The sequence below is a fragment of the Panthera pardus genome, unplaced genomic scaffold, assembly GCF_024362965.1.
Source record: "Panthera pardus isolate Hobbes unplaced genomic scaffold, ASM2436296v1 HiC_scaffold_6, whole genome shotgun sequence".
NCBI classification, from domain to species: Eukaryota; Metazoa; Chordata; class Mammalia; order Carnivora; family Felidae; genus Panthera; species Panthera pardus.
The window spans coordinates 65306875-65329785 of NW_026526991.1; the positions used below are offsets into that span (position 1 = coordinate 65306875).

At 37.5% G+C, this 22911-nt stretch overlaps 1 protein-coding gene across 3 annotated transcripts in view; it reads right to left on the minus strand.

Moving 5' to 3' along the window:
* The window catches only part of SPATS2 (spermatogenesis associated serine rich 2), a 149126-nt gene that overhangs the window by 38440 nt on the left and 87775 nt on the right, over nt 1-22911 (minus strand). For 2 of the 3 annotated variants that reach the window (XM_019419247.2, XM_019419248.2), the window contains exons 3-4: nt 4821-4900; nt 121-229 (exon numbers count right to left, since the gene is read on the minus strand). In XM_019419247.2, coding sequence (XP_019274792.1) covers nt 121-229; nt 4821-4900 — 189 coding nt within the window. Of the gene's footprint in view, nt 1-120; nt 230-4820; nt 4901-6972; nt 6992-22911 lie in introns of those variants that run through there. The other variant, XM_019419249.2, reaches the window with a different exon arrangement.

The following is a 22911-nucleotide window of genomic DNA, read 5'->3' on the forward strand; positions in this document are numbered from 1 at the left end:
ATCCTGGGGTTTGCTATATCATCTATAAAACATCAGATTGCTGAACGAATGTTAATAGAACTTTGAAGCAACGTCTATTTGAACAAATACAAACTTATTAAAAAACGGAGTTAGGATTACCTTCCATGAACGCTTGTACTGTTTTGTCCACACAATTATCAAAGTGCTGCAAAACCAGGATGATTTCGTTGTTGCTCTTATTGGGAACTATTGCACGCACTGCATTTATCTGGAAAAGATGACAGGGTTATTTAATTCTAACATCAGTTCGTCAATTGGCAACTGATGCCTATTATAGAAAATAACAGAAAAAGTGATGTTTCATGTTTAACAGTATGTATCACTCTTTAGTGACAGTGAGAGTACATACAACCATCTCACTGAAAATGATTAACAGATGAACGATAAGAGCACACAGAAAATTAATTTCAAAACTTAGAAAAGCAGAACATTTCTAGAAATAGAAGGTATGTGCCAGATTTTATTTCAAGAAAGGGTGGTTTAATTAGGTATCAGGTATTAATTTAGCCTCAACATTTCCTCATCTCAGCATACTGTGGAGAAAGGTAAATAGTTTAACGAGCCACCAACAGTAACAACTTAGATTTTTCAGTAGCATTTTTCAAAAACTTTTTTTTAATAATTCAGAATTTATTTTTTTAATGTCTTTATTTATTTTTGAGACAGAGAAGAAGTGCAAGCGGGGGAGGGGCAGAGAGAGAGAGAGAGAGAGAGAGACAGACAGACAGACAGACAGATACAGAATCCGAAGTAGGCTCCAGGCTCTGCGCTGTCAGCACAGAGTCTGACACGGGGCTCGAACTCACAAACTGCGAGATCATGACCTGAGCCAAAGTCGACATTTAACCAACTAAGCCATCCAGGCACCCCTCAAAAACATTTTTACTTCATATCATTTAATTATATAATAACACTATAAGGATAATTTATTATAAACTGTTTCAGGCATACAAAACATAATGGACATTCACTACATGATAATCAGCTTAATAAAATAAAATAGATGGCAACTGAGGCCCCCATGAAGTCCCTCATAAATCCCATCTCCCTCCTCTTCACAGAGATTTTCTGCCTTGAATTTGGTTTTATTCTGATACATGTTTTCGCACTTTTATGATGTATGTATATATCCATAGGTAATATATACTATTGTTTGCCTTACATAAATATTATCATACAATACATGTGTATATGCAATTCGCTTTTTTCATATAACATTGTTTTTTTAGATTTTTGTGTGTGTTGATAAATGCATCTTTTATTTATTTGAACCGTTACACAGCATTTCCATTGTATGAATATAGCCAATTTATTCATTCTGTTGATGGGCACTTACATTGTTTCCAATATTTGGCTGTTATGAAAAATGCTGGAATGAATATTCCTATGCTAATTTGCTACTGATTCTTCAGTGCCTAAAACAATGTTTATCACATTGTAAGCAATTAAAAAAAAGAAAAAAAATCATATCTTCTTGGAACAATGAGAGAAGGTCTCTATTGTGTAAAACCACTAGAATTCCTGAATATCAGAGCATCTACAAATTCATGACATAATGCCAAAATGTTCTTTAAAACAGATATGCCCGGGTGTCTGGGTGACTCAGTCACTTAACCGTCCAACTCTTGGTTTCAGCTCAGGTCACGATCTCATGGTTTGTGAGTCTGAGCCCCACACTGGGCTCTGCGTGGACACTACGGAGCCTGCTTGGGATTCCCTCCCTCCCTCTCTCCCTCCTCTCTGTCTCTCTCTCCCTCCCTCTTCCTCTCTCTCTCAAAATAAACAAATAAACTAAAAAAGAAATAGATATGCCAATTTTGTCAGACTTATTCCTAAGGATTTTTTTTTAAATTCAAGTATAATTAACATACAGTGTTATATTAGTTTCAGGTATAGAACATAATGATTCGACGATTCTATACATTTCTTAATGCTTATCGAGATAAGCGTACTCTTAATCCCCTTTATCTATTTCATCCATTCTCCTCCCACCCACCTCCACTCTGGGAGATTGGAGATAAAAAATATACCATTTACAACTACTATTCTGTTTTCCTTTTGGTATATCAATTTAATACACAGCAATTAAATGAATTAAAAGAATTTGATGAATTATTATAATTTCTAACTTTCTTAGCTTGTGTATGTAGATAGAAAATAATAGTATGGTCTACAAATAACAACCATTTTTTTCTTTCTTTCCAATCCTTCTAATTTTCATTTCTTGTCTCACTGCAAAATGTGAAATTGGCTATTTCTCCAAGAAGACCTGGCTCTTTTTGGTAGGCAGCAGTAGTTAGAAACCAGTATCTAAGAGCTAGGTATGTTTATTGTTACTGGGGAGTCATTATTTCTAGATTTTTTTCAGTGGATAGAGTTAAGAGATTTCATTTTTTACAACTTGAATTCAAAATAATATTTTCAATTCAAACATAACATTAAAAGGCTTTTTCTTATATAATTTTAAACATATCTCTCCTCTCTGTATGCTGTTTCAGGTCCTAAAAACATTAAATTATTTACTAATTTGCTTTATTCTATGATATTGAAAAATAATATCAATAAACTACAATATAATGTTAATAATGATAAAACACACAATTTGAGATTTATTTTCAATCCTTTTGTATATTTTTAAAAGTCTGTTTATTTTTGAGAGAGAGCACACACAGGGGAGGGGCAGAGAAAGGAGACAGAATTCCAAGCAGGCTCTGTGCACGTGTTGTCAGTGCACAGCCCAACCCCAAGCTCAAACTAGTGAACTGTGATATCGTGACCTAAGCCAAAATCAAGTCAGATGCTTATTAACTCACTGAGCCACGCAGACGTCCCTCTTTGTTTTCTGAAATATCCCTCTTAAACACGCATAGTAAGAATATTGTGTTCAGAAGTCAGTGGGAAGATTTGTTCTAGTTCACCCTTTCCCTAAAGGTGAAATATTTTTAGGATCTCAATTTCATGTAAGATCTTAGCTCCAATTCCTAACCTAGGACAAGCCTTGGGGCCCTGAGTGGTAAAACCCATTTGTTACTGACACTGGCAAAATGTTTCACAGTTACCTAGCTCAGGCTTAAAATGCTGGTTTTTAATGCCCTCTATATTTTTGGCTCCCAGGGATTTCCTTAACTTTTTGAGTTGGGCTATGCATTTTTTAAATTTTTATTTGTTTATTTGTTTATTTATTTATTTATGTTTTAATTTATTTTTGAGGGGCGCCTGGGTGGCTTGGTCGGTTAAGCGTCCGACTTCAGCTCAGGTCATGATCTCACGGTCCGTGAGTCCAAGCCCCGTGTCGGGCTCTGTGCTGACAGCTCAGAGCCTGGAGCCTGTTTCAGATTCTGTGTCTCCCTCTCTCTCTGTCCCTCCCCTGTTCATGCTCTGTCTCTCTCTGTCTCAAAAATAAATAAACGTTAAAAAAAAAAAAAATTAAAAAAAAAAAAGAAATTTATTTTTGAAAGACAGAGCATGAGCAGAGTAGGGGCAGAGAGAGAGGGAGACATAGAATCTGAAGCAGGCTCCAGACTCTGAGCTGTCAGCACAGAACCCAATGTGGGGCTCAAAACCATGAACTGCAAGATCATGACCTGAGCTGAAGTTGGATGCTTAACCAACTAAGCCACCCAGGTGCCCCTATGCATTTTTAAATCATGTATGTTATTTTTCATTCTGTATTTCTACATATTTTATAACAGGAATGTTTTCAGGTTCTTCAGTCAACCATATTGCTTGAAAAGGAAGTACTTTTATATATGAAGAGAAGTAAAGTATCTTGTCTAAGTAATAAGCAAAGTCTGTATTACAACCTAAGTCTTTTTAGTACACTTGCTTTCATATCATTCTACCCTTTTTGTTTGTTTGTTTCAGGCTTACTGAACAATGATAAGGTTTAAAACCACAGAAATGGGAAGGTATATAATGTGTAATCCAAAGAAGGCTAATTTGTAATATACATTTTTGAGATGATCAAAATACTTAGTACTGATCACTATAAAATGAACTGTAGGCAAAACTTAGATACAATGATAAGGTAAGATTCTGATAACCTAAAATATGAAAGTGTTTATATTATTCAACCAATATAGTATATCTATGACTCTATAATCAACAATATACTTTTCTTAATAAGACAGAGAAAGCAATAAAGCTTTTGTCTTATGTTTTTCTCAATAAAACTCATTAAGGGTTATATTACTAAAAACACTTGGTTTTCTTCCATAGGAATATTACTTGGAAGAGCTATTTATCTTCTTGCACTAAACTCTCCTGGAGTTAAGAATCCTCTCCAAATCAGGGGCACGTGGGTGGCTCAGTTGGTTAAGTTTCTGACTTTGGCCCAGGTCATGATCTCAACAGTTCGTGAGCTTGAGCCCTGTGTACTGACAGCATGGAGATCTGGAGCCTGCTTCGGTTTCTGTGTCTTCCTCCCTCTCTGCCCTTCCCCTGCTCATTCTCTCTCTCTCTCTCTCTCTCTCTCAATCTCTCTCTCTCTCTCTCTCTCTCACACACACACACACACACACACACACAACACACACATAAACATTAAAAAAAATTAAAAAAAAAAAATCCTCTCCAAATGAAAGATTCTATTCAAGTTGTTCCTTGAAGAATGTTGCCAAATGAGATACACACTTAGCCATAAGTATTATTTGTTATAATATTAACTAATATTTGTGATATTAGTTATGCAAAGAAAATCATATTTCACTTTCTAAATGAGTTTGTGTAGCCACTGATTGTATTAGTACCTAAATTTTACTGTGACATTCAAGCTTACTATCCACAGTAAGTAGTCATACCTTCTCTTTCATGTTCTCAAAAGCTCCTCCTTGGGCCAGTACAGTATTGGACTGCAAATCAAAAATGAATCCTGATGTATCTGAAAGAATAAGAAGGAAAAAATATATTCAACATGATCCAAAACTAATATGTGATCCATCCCCAAACCATACCAGCTGATTTCCTCCCATAAACAATTAACAACAACTTAGTTTTGTTATTTTGCAAATTCTATTATATATTTATATAACTTCATTTGGGTTAAAATTATAAAATCTGATTTAACTGAAACTGCCAAGAGCTTGAGAAAAACACTAAATACATCAACTATATTAGAATGTCCAGTAATCCTTGATATCTTTAACTATCCTATCTTCATTTAAAAGGCCCTTTTAAAATGTGGCAAGTAAATAGTTCCCCACGGTAAAATTTGACACTAATGAATCTGAAACTGTGAGTGAGCCTGAGAGCTTCTGTACCACTATTAATAACAATACATGAAACTAATTTCCATCTTCTACACTGCACTACACATATCATGTTCTTAGACTACAAATCCCTGAATACATTCATGTTTGTATCCCCAACACAGTGCTTGATGAAGCAACATACCTGAGTTTACACTACCAGCACAATATGGGAAAATTCAGCGCAAATTGATTGATTACAGAAAAGAGTTTGGCTTCCCTGTGCTTATAAAAAAAAGGTGATCTGCAAATTTAGTCAGTTTCTTTACCAGTGACTACGTAATCAATGAATTACCTCAGCCTTAACACTTGACAACCTGGTTTTAATCTAATGAGATGCAATGGCAGGAAATGGTTAGAATGCTTCCCAAATTCTGATGTGGATACTTATCTGGGGAAACTTAGGTTCAAATAAATGCAGGTTCTAGGGCGCCTGGGTGGCTCAGCTGGTTAAGCATCTGACTCTTGATTTCAACTCAGGTCACAATCTCACGGTTTGCAAGCCCCACACTGGCTCTGCGATGACAGCACGGAGTCTGCTTGACATTCTCTTTCTCCCTGTTTCTCTGCCCCTCCCCCACTCGAGTGTGTGTGCTCTCTCTCAAAGTAAATAAATTTTTTAAAATGCAGGTTCTGATTCACTAGTTTGGCTTGTCACCTGAGATTTATACTCTAAGGTAGTATCAACATTGCTGATCCATGCACCATACTTGGGAGTAGCTTGGGAGTTAGAATTTCAACAAAGCAAGTAAAAGGAGAAATTTTGAGAAAAGAGGCTGCTATGGTCTAAATGTTTGTATGCATCTCTCCTGCTGCTACTCACCGCCCCCCACCCCCACCAACACATAGCACTAAATTCATACATTGAATTCCTAAAGTGTTAGTGTTATATAATGGTGTTATGGTGTTAGCAGGTGGGGCCTTTGAGAGGTGAATAGGTTACGAGAGTGGACTCTCATGATGGGATTAGTGCTCTTGTAGAAGAGACCCCACAGAGCTTTCCAGCCCCTGCCACCATAGGAGGACACAATGAGAAGTAGTCTATGACCCAGAAGAGGGCCCTCACTCAACCATGCTGGCACTCTAATCTCACACTTCCAGCTTCCCAAACCGTAAGAAGTAAATTTCTATTGTTTATAAGCTACCCAGTCTATCACAGCAGCCCAAACAGAATTAAGATGGAGTATAAAAAATACAGTAATATTTTAGTACACTTTCCAAATTCTTTTGCTATGATTATAGATATGTTTTCATTAAAGCCTCTTTTCAGGGATAAAAGGTAAAGCATATAGTCAATGGTACTGTAATAGCATTGCATGGTGACAGATGGCAGCCACACTTGTGGTGAGCACAGCATCATATACAGACTTGTCAAATCGCTATGCTGTTGTACACCTGAAACTAATGTAACAAACACTGTGTGTCAGATATACTTCAAATAAAAAATGAATAAACTCTTTTACAGCTTAATCCTGGTTTTCAAATACTTCCTAATTCCTATGGAAGACTGGTAATTCATAAGGTAGAACGATAACAGCATTTTGGTACCAGAAGTGGAAAAGAGGATATGATTAGAGTCAATGTCATTCCAAGAAAAACTATGCTTGCCAGTTACCAATAAAACCATGAATTAATTTAGATTTAACTTCTGTAATACTGGCAGTTTTGAGACTGTTACTTAAGTTAAAAATTAGGTTGCACTTACCACAAACTCAGTGTTTAAGCCTGAGTTTTCTAGATGACTACATAATATGGTTAATTCTCAATTATCTTTATTAACTGAAAAGAAACACAGTATATAAAGATGGAAATCCTATGCGGTCAAAATACTATCCCAGCAACTTACTCAACTGCTATAGGTGATTTAACTTGGAGGTTATCAATACTCTCCTCCAAAGACATATTAATAAGCAATGAGATGATACAAAGGACATCGATAATCTTATTAAAGAATCACACCATCAACTTCTTTTAAGAAAATGAGGGTAGAGTGAATGAAAAACAGCATTTTGGGGGCCTATATTTAAATGAACTATTAGTATTACTAGCTTCTTATACATCATCTAACACTTTATCTTTTCCTTTTTTTTTTAACGATTACTTATTTATTCTGAGAAAGAGAATGTGCTCTCGGGTGTGAGGGAGGGGCAGAGAGAGAGAGGGAGAGAAAATCCCAAGAAGTCTCCACGCTCAGAATGAAGCCCAATGCAGGCTTGATCAAGATCAGGATCTGAGTTGATATCAAGAGTCAGACACTTAACCAAACCGACTGGGCCACCCAGGTGCAAAATAGGGATTTTTTTCCTTTAACAACACATTAGATGAGACAAAGTACCAGGCAAATAAAGATGATTTCTGTAAACACCTTCAGCTATTGCCCCTCCCCACCAATTAGCATAAGTATTATTAGGGTTTGTCTGGCATACATACCAGTTAGGATAATGATTAAAAATACATAAAGCAGCCAGGATCCCAAGAGGAAACAAATGGCACACTCAAATTGGGGAACCTGAGGAGAGTTTAATAAAGGGACTGTTTTCAAAGGTGCCAGTAAGGGTGGGGAAACCAAAAGATACAGTGCAGTACCCTTGGCTAATAACAATAATCTACACTGTTACTCTGAGGTTTTAAAGACGTGTAAGGAGGGGCGCCTGGGTGGCTCAGTCGGTTGAGCGACCGACTTCGGCTCAGGTCATGATCTCTCGGTCTGTGAGTTCAAGCCCTGCATCAGGCTCTGTGCTGACAGCTCAGAGCCTGGAGCCTGCTTCTGATTCTGTGTCTCCCTCTCTCTATGCCCCTCTCGCACTCATGCTCTCTCTCTCTCTGTCTCAGAAATAAACATTAAAAAATAAATAAATAAAGAGGTGTAAGGAGAAAGCAATTACTGGAAGCCAGAGACACAAGGCTCTTTCATCTTTGTTTCATCTGGTATGGAGAGGGCCAGAGGACTATAGCCAAGATCTTTGGTCAAAAGACAAGGTAAGCCCATAGTAACCCCCTCAGGAAAAGATTGGGAAATAAATACCACTACCTCACTGATCTCCCTGCCTCTGATCGCCCGCGTGTGTTGCCTACTGATCTAACCCAACTAAAAGCCAGAAGGCAAAAGAGCTGTTGCGGTAGTGCACCATACAGGGCAGCCTCCCAAGTTATAAATGCCAAGTTCTTATTTACATTCTAAATCATAAGTTCACCAAAACTAAAAAGCAATAATTTAACATCTTAACTTGCCTACTCATCAGCTAATATTGCCTCTTTTAACAACCAACAACTCAAGTACACTCAAAACCCTACCTCAATGAACTGGAGCTTAAGTGCCCCTCAGCATTATAGATAAAGTCATTTTTAGTTCCCATCAACAATATTTAACAATTCTTTTATTTTTTCATGCAAAGAAAGCTTAAGATTTACTTAATTCCATCGGTAGGAAATCAGGCAGGATCTCATCCTTTGTTATCTATTCTTTGATAGCAAAGTGTGTATGATACTCTGCAAGAAATAAATTTTTAAAGAAAATGCACAAGACTTGTAAGTCTCACATAAGACTCATAAAGGATACAAGGAATTCTTAAGACTAAGCTTTCTTACCATTTATTTCACTCTATCAGGGACCACCTTTGAAGTTTCTTGGAATTATTTCAAATAGCATATATTTAAGAACATTTTGGATAAAGTATGTTATTTACAGGGTCACTGACATATTTGTAAATAATGCAGGCTTTGCTATTATTGCTTTTGCTGGCTTCAAAAATCAGGCAAAAGTCATTTTAAGCACTGAGGATTACACAGAAATATCTGAGTCTGATTATACCATGCATCATACCAAACTTGAACAAGTTTTCTTAAATTGAGGTATAATTGACATATATATAAAACACTATATTAGTTTCAGGTGTACAATGTACTGGGTCGCTATTTATATATATTTTGAAATGATCACCACAATAAATCTAGTTAACATTTGTCACCATACATACCTACAAAATATTTGTTGCAAGAACTCTTATGATTAACTCTCTTAGCAACCTACAAATATGCAAGACTATTAACTAGAGTTACCATGCTGTACATTATATCCCTAGGATTTATTTTTTTATAATTGGATGTCTGTACTTTTTGACCCCCTTTACCCATTTCACTCCCCATCCCAAATCCCTTCCCCATAACCATCAATCTGTTCTCTTTATCTACAAGCTTGGTTTCTTTTTTTTTTTTTTTTTTTAAGATATCACATATAAGTGAGATCATATGATATTTGTCTTTCTCTGACTTATTCACTTGGCATAATACCCTCAATCCACATTGTCACAAATGGCAAGATTTACTTCTTTTTATGGCTAAATGATATTCCCCTGTCAGAATTTCCTTCCTTTTTTGAAGTGGATTTATTTTGAAAGAGAGACAGCACAAGTGGGGGAGGAGCAGAAAGAATCCCAAGCAGGCTTTGCACGGTCAGCGTGGAGTCCGATGTGGGGCTTGATGTGGGGTTCAATGTAGGGCTCAAACTCATGAACCTCGAGATCATGACATGAGCTGAAGTCAGATGTTTAACCAACTGAGCCACCCAGGCGCCCTCCTTTGTTTTTAATACTGAATAATATTCCTGTGTGTGTGTGTGTGTGTGTGTGTGTGTGTGTGTGTGTGTGTAGAGAGAGAAGAATAGAAGGGGCTCAAAGCCAGGTATGGAATAAGTCTAAGGATTCTTACAGAAACTACCGAATTTGTATCTTTGAATTCAACAAAAACTTATGATTTTAGATTATGTTTTTCCATTAATATAGATGATGGTAAATTACTCTATTATCCCTTCTGACAAGTGAAGAGAAACATCTGGGAGGGAATTATAATACCTCCCAGAATACTTTAATTTTACAATGATAAGAAAATCAGTCATGGTATCATTTCTCACCCAAACTCACACAATGAGAAATCTACAGCAGAATCAAGGACAGACTCCAAGCTTAATGCTATACATTAGTGCTGTAACTCACCACACACTAGTTCTCAAGTTGCCATTATTTTAACAGTACCTTGGTATATCACCTTTCTTCTATGGATCTCAGATTCTTGTTATTACTCACTGATATTCCTTAACACATGCATAAAACAAATGGGATAACAAAATTATTCATATTTCACCACGATCAAAGAGAGGCCACAGAGGTAAGATCTTCCGATTAAATGCAGATAAGCCCACAGGAAGAAAGCCTGGATGCACACATTACCTAACACGGGTGATGATCACTTGTCATATTTTCTCAAACTAGATCAGCTTCCTCTTAAAAATTGAAAAGTAGGGGTGCCTAGGTGACGCGGTTGGGTTGAATGTCTGACTCTTGATTCCGGCTCAGGTCATGCATGATCCCAGGGTCATGGGATTAAGCCCTGCATCAGGTTCCACACTGAGCATGAAGCCTGTTTGGGATTCTCTCTCTCTCCCCTCCACTGTCCCCTCCCCTGCTTGCATGAGCACACACATACTCTCTAAAAAAAAAAAAAAAATCAAAAATTAAAAAAATTTAAAGGTAGACTCAAGAGTTTAAGTGTGAATTCTTACAGAAGTATATCTCATGAACAGTTAAATAACCTAAAGTTCTCCTTTAGCCTGAACACAGCCTATATTCAATCACCTAAAAGAAAACAACCAGTGTCTTGAAATTTTTTTCTCATGCCAATTTTGAAAATAGTCCATGTATAAATCACCAATAAAATGGCAGATAGAGTTCAGTTTCTTCTTGTGCACTAATTACAAATATGGGAACAGGAATTATATTACATAAATGTGACTGCAAATAAAAGAAAGTTATTGTCACAGACATGACTAGCTATGAAGCCTAGGGTATATTCACAACCTCAAAACTGAAGAGGCCACCAACTTCAATTTCCTAGGTCAATTTTCTCTTCTGCCAATTTACCACCTAAGCTTGGAAGAATTATAACTATTTTGGTAAGAAAAAAGGCATATACAAAAGATAAAGATGGGGCGCCTGGGTGGCTCAGTCAGTTAAGCGTCTGACTTCAGCTCAGGTCATGTTCTCGCAGTCTGTGAGTTTGAGCCCCACATCAGGCTCTATGTTGACAGCTCAGAGCCTGGAGCCTGCTTTGGACTCTGTCTGTCTCTCTCTCTCTCTCTCTCTCTCTGGCCCTGCCCTGCTTGCACTCTGTCTCTCTCTCAAAAATAAATAAACATTAAAAAAAAAAGATAAAGAGAATGTGTAAGTAATGAAAAATCAAGCTTGGAAGAGGAGCAAATCTTAAATGGGAAATTTAGAAAAACAACTATGTCAAAATGCCATTTTTAAAGATGTCTAGTCTGCTTTAAGTAATTCTACTATGGAGTACTGTTATAGCCTTCTGGAATGCTAACACTTTTTTATATTTAGTTCTTTAAAAGTTATTTAAGAAACTTCCATCTCGGTTGTCAGTGGCCAAATACAAAAATCTTTGCAACCTGAACACAGTAGGTTGCAAGGATATAGACTTACAGTCTCATCAACTGGCCTTTCCAGGCATCTCAGATGACTACTGCTATGGTTTACAGGTTCTGAAAAATCCACACTTCAACTACCAGTCAATCTGCTAAGTGGGTCTTCAATGGAAGAAAGCAGCCTTATATTTCCCTATTTCTCCTTCATTTATCATATAGTCTTAACGACTGTTTAAATTTTTTTACTTTGTTCCTTTGAGTGCTTCTTCAACTACATTCTGAAGGATATTGTGCTTCCTCTTACAAGGCAAAGAAATTACACTGGGAAATTTACAAACTTCTAGAATTAGTTTTGATTTTTCCAGGTAAAGCTTGCTAGAAAATCAGAGTTTTTATTAACGACACAAATGAACAATTAAATCCTACCTTATTCTTACCACTAGATTTTCCTAGGTTTCCATCAAGTGCAACAGAACAAGCTTCATTCATTCATTCATTCATTCGTTCAGAGAAAGGGAGCGGGGGCGCCTGGGTGGCTTAATCGGTTAAGCATCCCACTTCAGCTCAGGTCATGATCTCACAGTTCGTGGGTTTGAGCCCCATGTCGGGCTCTGTGCAGACAGCTCAGAGCCTGAGCCTGCTTTGGATTCTGTGTCTCCCTCCCTCTCTGCCCTTCCCCTGCTTGTGCTCTGTCTCTGTCTCTCAAAAATAAATAAATGTAAAAAAAAAAAAAAATTTTAGAGAGAGGGAGCACACACACCAAGCAGGCTCCCTGCTGTCAGCACAAAGCCCGACACAGGGCTCGAACTCACAATGAGATCATAACCAGAGCCAAAGTCAAGAATTGGACACTTAACCAAATAAGCTACCCAGGCGCCCCTAGAATAAACTTCTATTTTTTAAGTTAACAAGGATTCTTGAGGTTTTCATTATTTAAAAGGTTTACTGGTTCTAATAATAATTCTGTCAATTTCTCTATGAATTGTGATTGAATAGGAAATTCTGTCCACCTTTCCAAAACCTTCTTAGTAATATACCCTAGAGAATAGCCAGGAGGCAGTGATATTTATTTTAATGCCCCACCTCTTCTGTCTCAATGCCACCTTTCATTAGTTTGGAATTAGTTCTCCCACATATGAAATGAAATGCACAGCTTTAAAAAAAGTTCTTTCCTACTCATTACTGCCCTACAGAGTCTGAGGAATTCTATAGCTTTTCCAGGAAAAAAAACCCTCAATTTCATAAATTAAAAGAATAAAGCATTTGAGAACTGTGATTTTTTTTTTTTTAAAGAACACAAACAGGGGCGCCTGAATGGCTCAGTTGGTTAAGTGTCTGACTCTTGATTTTGGCTCAGGTCATGATCCTAGGGTTGTGGCACCAAGCCCCACATTAGGCAGTGTGCTGAGCACGGAGCCTGCTTGGGATTCTCTCTCTCTCCTTCTGCCCCTCTCCTCCACTCGCTCTAAAATAAAAAAATATTAAAAAAAATTAAAAATAAAAGACACAAATCTTCGATTACTAAGATCAACTATACATTCTTTGCTGATTCTAGATCATCTCTGAGCTAATGTCTTATTCACAAAATCTTGTATGTAGTTCCAAGGTTTACATGAATTCAGTTACTTAGAAAATTATGAAGCCACATGATGACTACTATGACATCTTACAGCCAACTTTCAAACTTTTCAATGGAATGGGACACTAAAATAGAATAAAAATTAAATATTTAGTTAAATCTTTACTTCTAAGTAGTGAGAAAAACTGTCATGAGTTTTATGTTTCTATTGGCTAATCTCTCCTTGCCTTTGGGGAAAGGGAAAAATAAATTGTGATGTGGCTAAAAGATGGATAGCCAGTAAAAACAGGGGAAAAAAGAGAAATCAAGGAATCTGGATAATCTAAAAACCAGAAAATCAGTTTGCAAATGAATCAAGTTGTATAAAATGCCTCTGTGTGAGTTGTTCACATAAGTCTGAAGAAAAACATAGTTTTAGCTACTAAGGGCGTATTTTCAGTCTCTCTTACAAGTCAAACCCTCATTTGTAGATTTCAATAAAATTTCTCTAATGAGATTATTAACTCCTAGTTGTTATACAATATATGCCATAGTTCTGGGTTTAAGGTGGATTGGATGAACTGAATGCGCTATTTTTTTTATTTATTTGGGGGGCGGGCAGGGGAGGGTAGGGCAGAGAGAGGGAATCCCAAGCAGGCTTTGCACTGTCAGCACAGAGCTGGATGCGGGGCTCAAACTTACAAACTGTGAGATCATGACCTGAGCTGAAATCAAGAGTCAGATGCTTAATTGACTGAGACACCCAGTGCACTATTTTTTTTTTTAATGTTTATTTAGTTACTTATTTTAAGTGTGAGAGGGACAGAGAGAGAGAGAGAGAGAGAGACAGAGACAGAGAGAGAGAGAGAGAGAGAGAGAGAGAGAGAGAGAGTCCCAAGCAGGCTCCACACTGCCAACGCAGAGCCCAATGCACAGCCTGTTCCTATCAACCTCAAGATCATGACCTGAGCTGAAATCAAGAGTTGGATGCTTAACTGACTGAGCCACCCAGGCGCCCCTGAATGCACTATTTTTTTAAAAAAATTAGTCCCTACTCCTCACTGTTCTTCAGATTCTCAAGAATTCTACCAGCTATCTCAGGAAAGAAACTCAATTCCAGTAAGTCAATGAAATCAAAACATTTAAGAACTATGATATTTAAAAGTCAAAGAAATCTTCAATTACTAAGCTCAGTACAGACTAGCTGGTAGAATTGCTGAGAATCTGAAGGAGAGTGAGAAGGAAATATTTTTTTTAAACTGTGTGTTTCATTTCATATATAGAACTAAAGTTTATTTCTTTTTATTTATTTTGAGAGAATGCACATAAGCACAAGCTGGGGAGGGGCAGAGAAAGAGGGAAAGAGAGAATCCTAAGCAGGCTCCATGCTGTGAGGCAGAGCCCGATGCAGGGCTTGATGTCACAAACCATGAGATCATGACATGAGCCCAAATCAAGGGCCAGATACTTAACCAACTGAGCCAATCAGGCACCCCTAATTTCAGTCTAAAAAAATTTTTTTTAAATTCATGTTTATTCTTGAGAGCGACAGAGAGAGCACGTGCACAAGTGGCAGAGGGGCAGAGAGAGAGGGGCAACACAGACTCCAGGCTCTGAGCTGTCAGCACAGAGCCCAACCCGGGTTTGAACCCACAAACCATGAGATCGTGACCTAAGCCGAAGTCACACGTTTAATCAACTCAGCCACCCAGGCGTCCCTCTAATTTCAGTTTAGATCTGAGAGATATTCTTTTGTCACTGTAAAAGACTTTGCTTTGGATGTTCCTTCTAGCACCGTAGAACAATGAATATCTTCCCTTTCCAGCGCAGCCCATCCCCTGTGCTTCAAGGTACAGAAATGAACAAGTAACCCTAATTTCATGCTCTGTCTCCAACAAAACGATATCCTTTCTCCTAAAACCACAGCACTGCAAATCTGTCACTCTTTACTCATCAACCTTTATGCAAATAAAAATTAAATGTTTCTTCTTTCCTAAACCGCAAAAATTATGAATCAATTATCTACTTTGATTATAAATATTTCTATATCCACATAATTGTTATAATTACCACAAGGTAGACACTAGCTTTTAAGTGTTATACTTGTGAAGGTTTAAGACACACATTACCTACATAACACACTTGTTTAGGCCCATTCTGTCCTAATAAAACATCTTTAAAAAATATTTTATTGCGAAATATAACACATTTACAGTGCACACACACACATGAAGTATCACAGCTTGATAATTTATCACAAACACTCAAATACTACTACCCAGGTTAGAGAAATAAAACTGCCAGTACCCCAGAAGTTTTCCTTATGTATCCTTCCATTATTGTCTCTCACCATTCACCAAAGGCACGATTCTCCAAACTTTTCTTCATAGCTGATATCACTGAAGAAGACACACCTAAATATTATTGTATAGTTTTATCTATAAAAGGAATAATTCTGTGTGTATTTTATTTTTGGTGCCGCGGGTTGTTTCGCTCAACACTGTGTTTGTAAGATTCATGCATGTTTTTGCAAATAAATGTAGTTTGTTCATTTTCCTTGAATATTTATTTCATTGTATGATTATGCCATTGTTGATTTATCTATTCCACTAAACAACTGATGGACAAATGGTGAACAGTTCGGCTGTTTACTAGACAAATGATAGACAATTGGCTTGCTGCTAGTTTTTGGCGAATACAAATAATGCTGTTTTGAATATTCTTGTACAAACCTCCTGGGGACCTGGGAATGAACTGCTGTTGAATACTCAAAAACAGAACTAAGTCATAAGGTATGCACATCTTCAATTCTAGTATATATGTCAAACAGCTTCTCAAAGTAGCTGTACCAATTTAAACTTCCACTAGCAGTTTTTGAAAGTTTCTATTACTCCACAGACTCACATTCTTGGTATTGTTAATCTTTTTTTAAATTGTAGCCATTCCAGTACAAAGAGAAGTAGTATCTTGTTTCAATTTTCATTTCATTTCTTTTTACTTTATTTTTATTTCTTTTATGTTTATTTATTTTTGAGAGAGAGACAAAGTACGAGTGGGGGAGGAGCAGAGAAAGAGAGGGAGACACAGAATCTGAGGCAGGTTCCGGACTCCATGCGGTCAGCACAGAGCCCGATGCGGGGCTCGAACTCACAAACTGTGAGATCATGACCTGAGCTGAAGTCAGACACTTAACTGACTGAGACACCCAGGCGCCCCATCTTCTTTTGTTTTTAATATTTTTTAACGTTTATTTATTTTTGACAGGAGAAAGAGATGGGCGGGGGGGGGGGGGAAGGAGGGAAGGAGGGAGATAGGGCGAGCAGGGGAGGGGAAGAGAGGGGACAGGGGATCCAAGGCAGGCTCTGTGCTGACAGCGCAGAGCCTGATGCAGTGCCTGAACCCACAAACCATGAGATCATGACCTGAGCTGAAGTCAGATGCTTAACCAACTGAGCCACCCAGGTGCCCCTCACTTATTTCTAAAAAGAATGAGTGCCCTCACATATGTTATTAGCCATTTTGTTATTCTCTCTCCTGACAATGCCTACTAATGCCCTGTATTTGGAGGAAGAATGGTCTTTTTCTCTGTATCATGTTTAAATGATTTAAACATGATACAAATTTCTTCTCCCATTCTGTGTCTTGCCTGTTAGCTCTCCTAAATGCCCCTTTCAATGAATAGTTCTTAATTTTAATGTAATAATGCATTGACATTCTTTCCCTTTATGATTGTTTCATTGATTTATTTATTTTTAAAAAATTTTTTAACATTTATTTTTGAGACAGAGAGAGAGAGACAGCATGAACAGGGGAGGGTCAGAGAAAGAGGGAGACACAGAATCCGAAACAGGCTCCAGGCTCTGAGCTGTCAGCACAGAGCCCGACTTGGGGCTCGAACCCACAGACCGCAAGATCATGACCTGAGCCGAAGTCGGACGCTTAACCGACTGAGCCACCCAGGCGCCACTCATTTATTTATTTTTATTTTTCTGATTTCAGGAGAATTTAGTGATTCATCCCTTATATATAACACCCAGTGCTCATCCCAACAAATGCCCTCCTTAGTACCCAGTTAGCCCATTCCTCCACCAACATCCTTCCAACAACCCTCAGTTTATTCTCTGTATGTAAGAGTCTCTTATGGTTTGCCTCCCTCTCTCTTTTTATCTTATTCTTCCTTTCCTTCCTTTATGTTCATCTATTTTGTTTCTTTTTTCTTTTTTAATGTTTATTTTTGAGAGAGAGTGGGATACACACAGAATGCAAGCAGGGAAGGGGCAAAGTGAGAGGGAGACGTGGAATCTGAAGCAGGCTCTAGGCTGTCCAACAGAGCCTTATGTGGGGCTTGAACTCATAAACAATGAGATCATGACCTGAGCCAAAGTCGGACGCTTAACTGACTGAGCTACCCCGGTGCCCCTCATCTGTTTTGTTTCTTAAATTCCACATATGATTGAAATCATATGATATCTTTCTCTTACTGATTTATTTAACTTAGCATAATACATTCTAGCTCTATCCACATTGTTGCAAATGGCAAGATTTCATTCTCTTTGATCACTGAGTAATATTCCATTGTATATTTATACCAAATCTTTATCCATTCATCAGTCGATATACATCTGGGGCTCTTTCCATAATTTGGCTATTGTTGAAAGTGCTGCTATAAACAATGGGATGCATGTGCCTCTTCAAATCTGTATTTTTGTATCCTTTGGATAAATACCTAGTGGTGCAATTGCTGGGTCACAGGGTAGCTCTATCTAATTTTTTTGAGGAACCTCCATACTGTTTCCTAGAGTGGCAGCACCAGTTTGCATTCCCACCCACAGGGCAAAAAGGTTCCCCTTTCTCTGCATCCTCGTCAACATCTGTTGTTTCCTGAGTTGTTCGTTTTAGCAACTCTGACATGTGTGAGGTGGCATCTCGTTCATTGTGGTTTTGATTTGTATCTCCCTGATGATGAGTGATGTTAAGCAGTTTTTCATGGGTGTTAGCCATCTGGATGTCGTCTTTGGAAAAGTGTCTGTTCATGTTTTTTGCCCATTTCTTCACTGGATTGTTTTTTGGCTGCTGAGTTTGATAAGTTCTTTACAGATTTTGTATACTAACCCTTTATTTGATATGTCATTTGCAAATATCTTCTCTCATTCCATCAGTTGCCTTTTAGTTTGGTTGATTGTTTCCTTCGCTGTGCAGAAGCTTTTTACCTTGGTGAGGTCTTAATACTTCATTTTTGTTTTTGTTTCTCTTGTCTCTGGAGACATGTCTAGTAAGAAGTTGCTGCAGCCGAGGTCATAGAGGTTGTTGTCTCTTTTCTCCTGTAGGATTTTGATAGTTTCCTGTCTTACCTTTAGGTCTTTCATCCATTTTATTTTTGTGTATGGAGGAAGAAAGTGGTCCAGGTTCATTCTTCTGCATGTTGCCGTCCAGTTTTCCCAACACCATTTGCTGATAAGACTGTTATTTTTTTCCAGTATTGGATATTCTTTTCTGCTCTGTCAAAGATTAGTTGGCCATACATTTGTGGGTCCATTTCTGGGTTCTCTATTCTGTTTCAATGATTTATGTGTTTGTTTTTATGCCAGTTATAATTAGTGCTTTTCAGGTCTATTTAAAAACTCTTTCCCTGAGATAATGTTTGAGACTTGCTTCAAAATAATCCACTGAGGGGGCATCTGGGTGGCTCACTTGGTTGGGGGTCCAACTTCAACCCAGCTCATGATCCCACGCTTTGTGGGTTCGGGCCCCACTTCAGGCTCTGTGCTGACAGCTCAGAGCCTGGAGCCTGCTTCGGATTCTGTGTCTCCCTCTCTATCTGCCCCTCCCCTGCTTGCACTCTGTCTCCCAAAAATAAATAAACATTAAAAAAAATCCACTGAGGGTGGGTGGAAGTACAGACAAAAAAGATTGGCCATGTGTTAATTACTGTACCTGAGTCATGAGTATTTGGGAGTTCACTGTATTAGTCTACTTTTATAAGCTTAAAAATTTCAAAAACAAATTAAAAGAAAATAAATGTTATTAAAAAGTCCTGGAACTTTTAAGTGATTATAGCAAGGTTGCAGGATACAAGGTCAATATACAAAAGTCAACTGCTTTCTCATATAAAAGCAATAAACAAGTTTTTTGAATGTGAAATTAAAAACACAATACCATTTATGTTACCACCCCCCAAAGTAAAATACTTACATATAAAACTAACAAAGTATGCATAAGACATATATGAGGAAAACAATAAAATCCTGAGGAAAAAAAAGAAAGAACTAAATAAAAGGAGAGCTATTCTATCTTTGTAGATAGGAAGACTCAACATTGACAAGATGTCAGTTCATTCCAACTTGGTCTATAGATTATATACAATCCCAATCAAAATGCCAGCAATTTATTTTGTGGATATTGATAAAATGATTCTAAAGTTTATATGGAGAGGCAAAAGACACAGAATAGCCAACACAACATTGAAGGAGAATAATGCTGAAGATATGACACTACATAAATTCAAAACATATTATAAAGCTACAATAATCAGGGAGCCTGGGTGGCTCAGTCAGTTAAGTGTCTGACTTCAGCTCAGGTCATGATCTCATGGTTTGTGAGTCTGAACCCCAAATCGGGCTCTCTGCTGTCAGTACAGAGGCTGCTTGGGATCTTCTGTCCCCCTCTCTTTCTGCCCCTCCCCCACTCATGCTCTCTCTCAAAAATAAACATTAAAAAAACAAAGCTACAGTAATCAAAGCAGTATAGTATTGGTGAAAGAAAACAGACAAACAAACAAACAAACAATGGAACAGAATATAGAGAGCCAGAAATAGACCAACATAGATTTTTGACAAGGGAGCAAAGGCAATACATTGGACCTTAAGGAAGTCTTTTCAACATGGTGCTAGAACAACCAGACATCCACATGCAAAAAAAAAAAAAAAAAAAAAAATCTAGACACACTTTATTTACAAATATTAACACCAAATGGATCACAGACCTAAGTGTAAACTGTAATACTATAAAAACTATAAAACTAGAAGATAATATAAGAGAAAGCCTAGATAACCTTGGGTTTTGCAGTGACTTTTTAGATGCAACACCAAAGGCACAATCCATGAAAGGAATAATTGATAAGCTGGACTTCATTAAAATTAAAACTTTCTGATCTGCAGAAGACATTGTCAAGAGAATGAAAAGACAAGCCACAGACTGGGAGAAAATATTTGCAGAAGACATCTGATAAAGTGTTGTTACTCAAAATATACAAAGAACTCTTAAAACTCAACAATAAGAAACAATACAATTTAAACATGGGCCAAGGCCTTAAGAGACACCTCACCAAAGAAGATATACAGATGGCAAACAAGCCAGATGGCAAAGATGCTCCTCATCACAGGTCATGAAGGAAATATAGATTAAAACAAGATGCCACTACACATCTCTTAGAATGGTCCAAATCCAGAACACCGACAACACTAAATGCTGGCAAGGATGTGGAACAACAGGAACTCCCATTCATTGCTGGTAAAAATGCAAAATGGTACAGGCACTTTGGAAAACAGTTTGGCAGTTTCTTTAAAAACTTACCATGCAATCCAGCAATCAATCTTTTTGGTATTTACTCAAAGGAGCTGAAAACATGCCCACATAAAAACCTGTATATGGATGTTTATAGCAACTCTATTCAAAATTGCCCAAAATTCCAAGAGGTCCTTGGATAAACTATGATGGTGAATGGATAAACTATGATAGATTCAGACAAAAGAATATTATTCAGTGCTAAAAAGAAATTAGCTAACAAGTCATGAAAAGACATGAAACAACCTTAAATGCATATTACTAAGTGAAATAAGTCAATGTGAAAAGGCTACATCCTGTATGATTACAGCTATATGACATTCTGGAAAAGGCAAAACTAGAGTGACAGTAAAAGGATCAGTAGTTGTCAGGGGTTAAGTGGAATGAAAGATTAAAAAGCAGAGCACACAGGATTTTTAGAGCAGTGAAACTACTCTATATGACCCTGTAATAGTGGATACAGGTCATTATTCATTTGTCCAAATCCAAAGAATATACTACACCAAGAGAGAATCCTAATGTAAACTACAGACTTTAGGTGACAATGATGTGTCTATGTAAGTTTACCAGTTGTAACATATGTGTCACTATGGTGGAGGATATGGATAATGGGGGAGGGTATGTGTGGGGGTAGGAGGTATAGGGGAAATCTGTACCTTCTGCTAACTTTGCTGTAAACCTAAACCTGCTCTAAAACACATAATCTATTAAAACACTTAAAAAACACTATTGAGGAAAAAAGTTTAAAAAGGAAAGAGTCCTTCCTTTTCTGAGCCCATGAAGATACTCTTCTAAATTACATTTATAAGCTTTATTGTTTTACCTTTCACATTTAGATCTATAATCTAAACCCTGGAATTGATTTACAGGCATGAAGTAAGTAAGGAACAGAGTTGTATTTTTTCCATATGGATTTCCAAATGTCTCAGATCTAACTGAAACAAGATCATCTTTTCCTCAATGCCTACAGTACTACTTTTCAAATAAAATCTCCATATATGAATAGCTCTGTTTCTGGGCTCTCTGTTTCATTTGTCCATATTTCCATCTTACTGGTAATACCATATTGTCTTTTTTTTTTTATTTCAAATTTTAGTTAGTTAACATACAGTGCAATATTGGTTTCAGGAGTAGAATTCAGTGATTCATCACTTACATACAATACCCAGTGCTCGGGGGAACCTTCCGACTTCAGCTGAGGTCATGATCTCACAGTTCTTAAGGTTCAAGCCTGTGCTGGGCTCTATACTGACAGCTCAAAGCCTGTAGCCTGCTTAGGATTCTGTGTCTCCCTCTCTCTCTGCCCCATCCTACTTGCGCACAGTCTCTCTCTCTCTCTCTCTCTCTCTCTCTCTCTCTCTCAAAAATAAACATTTTAAGAACTAGACAAATTCCTAGAAACTCACACACTACCAAAACTGAAACAAGAAGAAAGAGAAAAGTTGAACAGACCTAAGACCAGCAAAGAAATTGAATCAGTAATTAAAAATCTCCCAACAAACAAGAATCTTGGGCCGGATGGCTTCCCAAGGGAATTCTACCAGACATTTAAAGAAGAGTTAATATCTATTCTTCTCAAACTGTTCCAAAAAACTAGAAGTGTAAGGAAAACTTCCAAATGCATTCCATGAGGCCAGTGTTACCTTGATTCCAAAACCAGACAAAGACCCCACTAAAAAGGAGAATTACAGGCCAATATTCCCTGATAAACCTGTATGTAAAAATTCTCAACAAGATACTAACAAATCAAATTCAACAGTACATTAAAAGAATTATTCACCATGATCAAGTGGGATTTATTCCTGGGCTGCAGGGCTGGTTCAATATCCACAAATCAATCAACATGATACACCACATAAATTTAAAAAATGGGTAAGAATCGTATGATCCTGTCAAAAGATGCAGTAAAAACATGTGGCAAAATACAGCATCCATTCTTAATAAAAACTCTCAACAAAGTAGGGATATATGGGACATAACTCAACATCATAAAGGCCATATAAGAAAGGCCCACAGCTAATATCATCCTCAATGGAGAAAAACTAAGGGCCTTTCCCTACAGTGAGGAACAAGATAAGGATGCCCACTCTCACCAT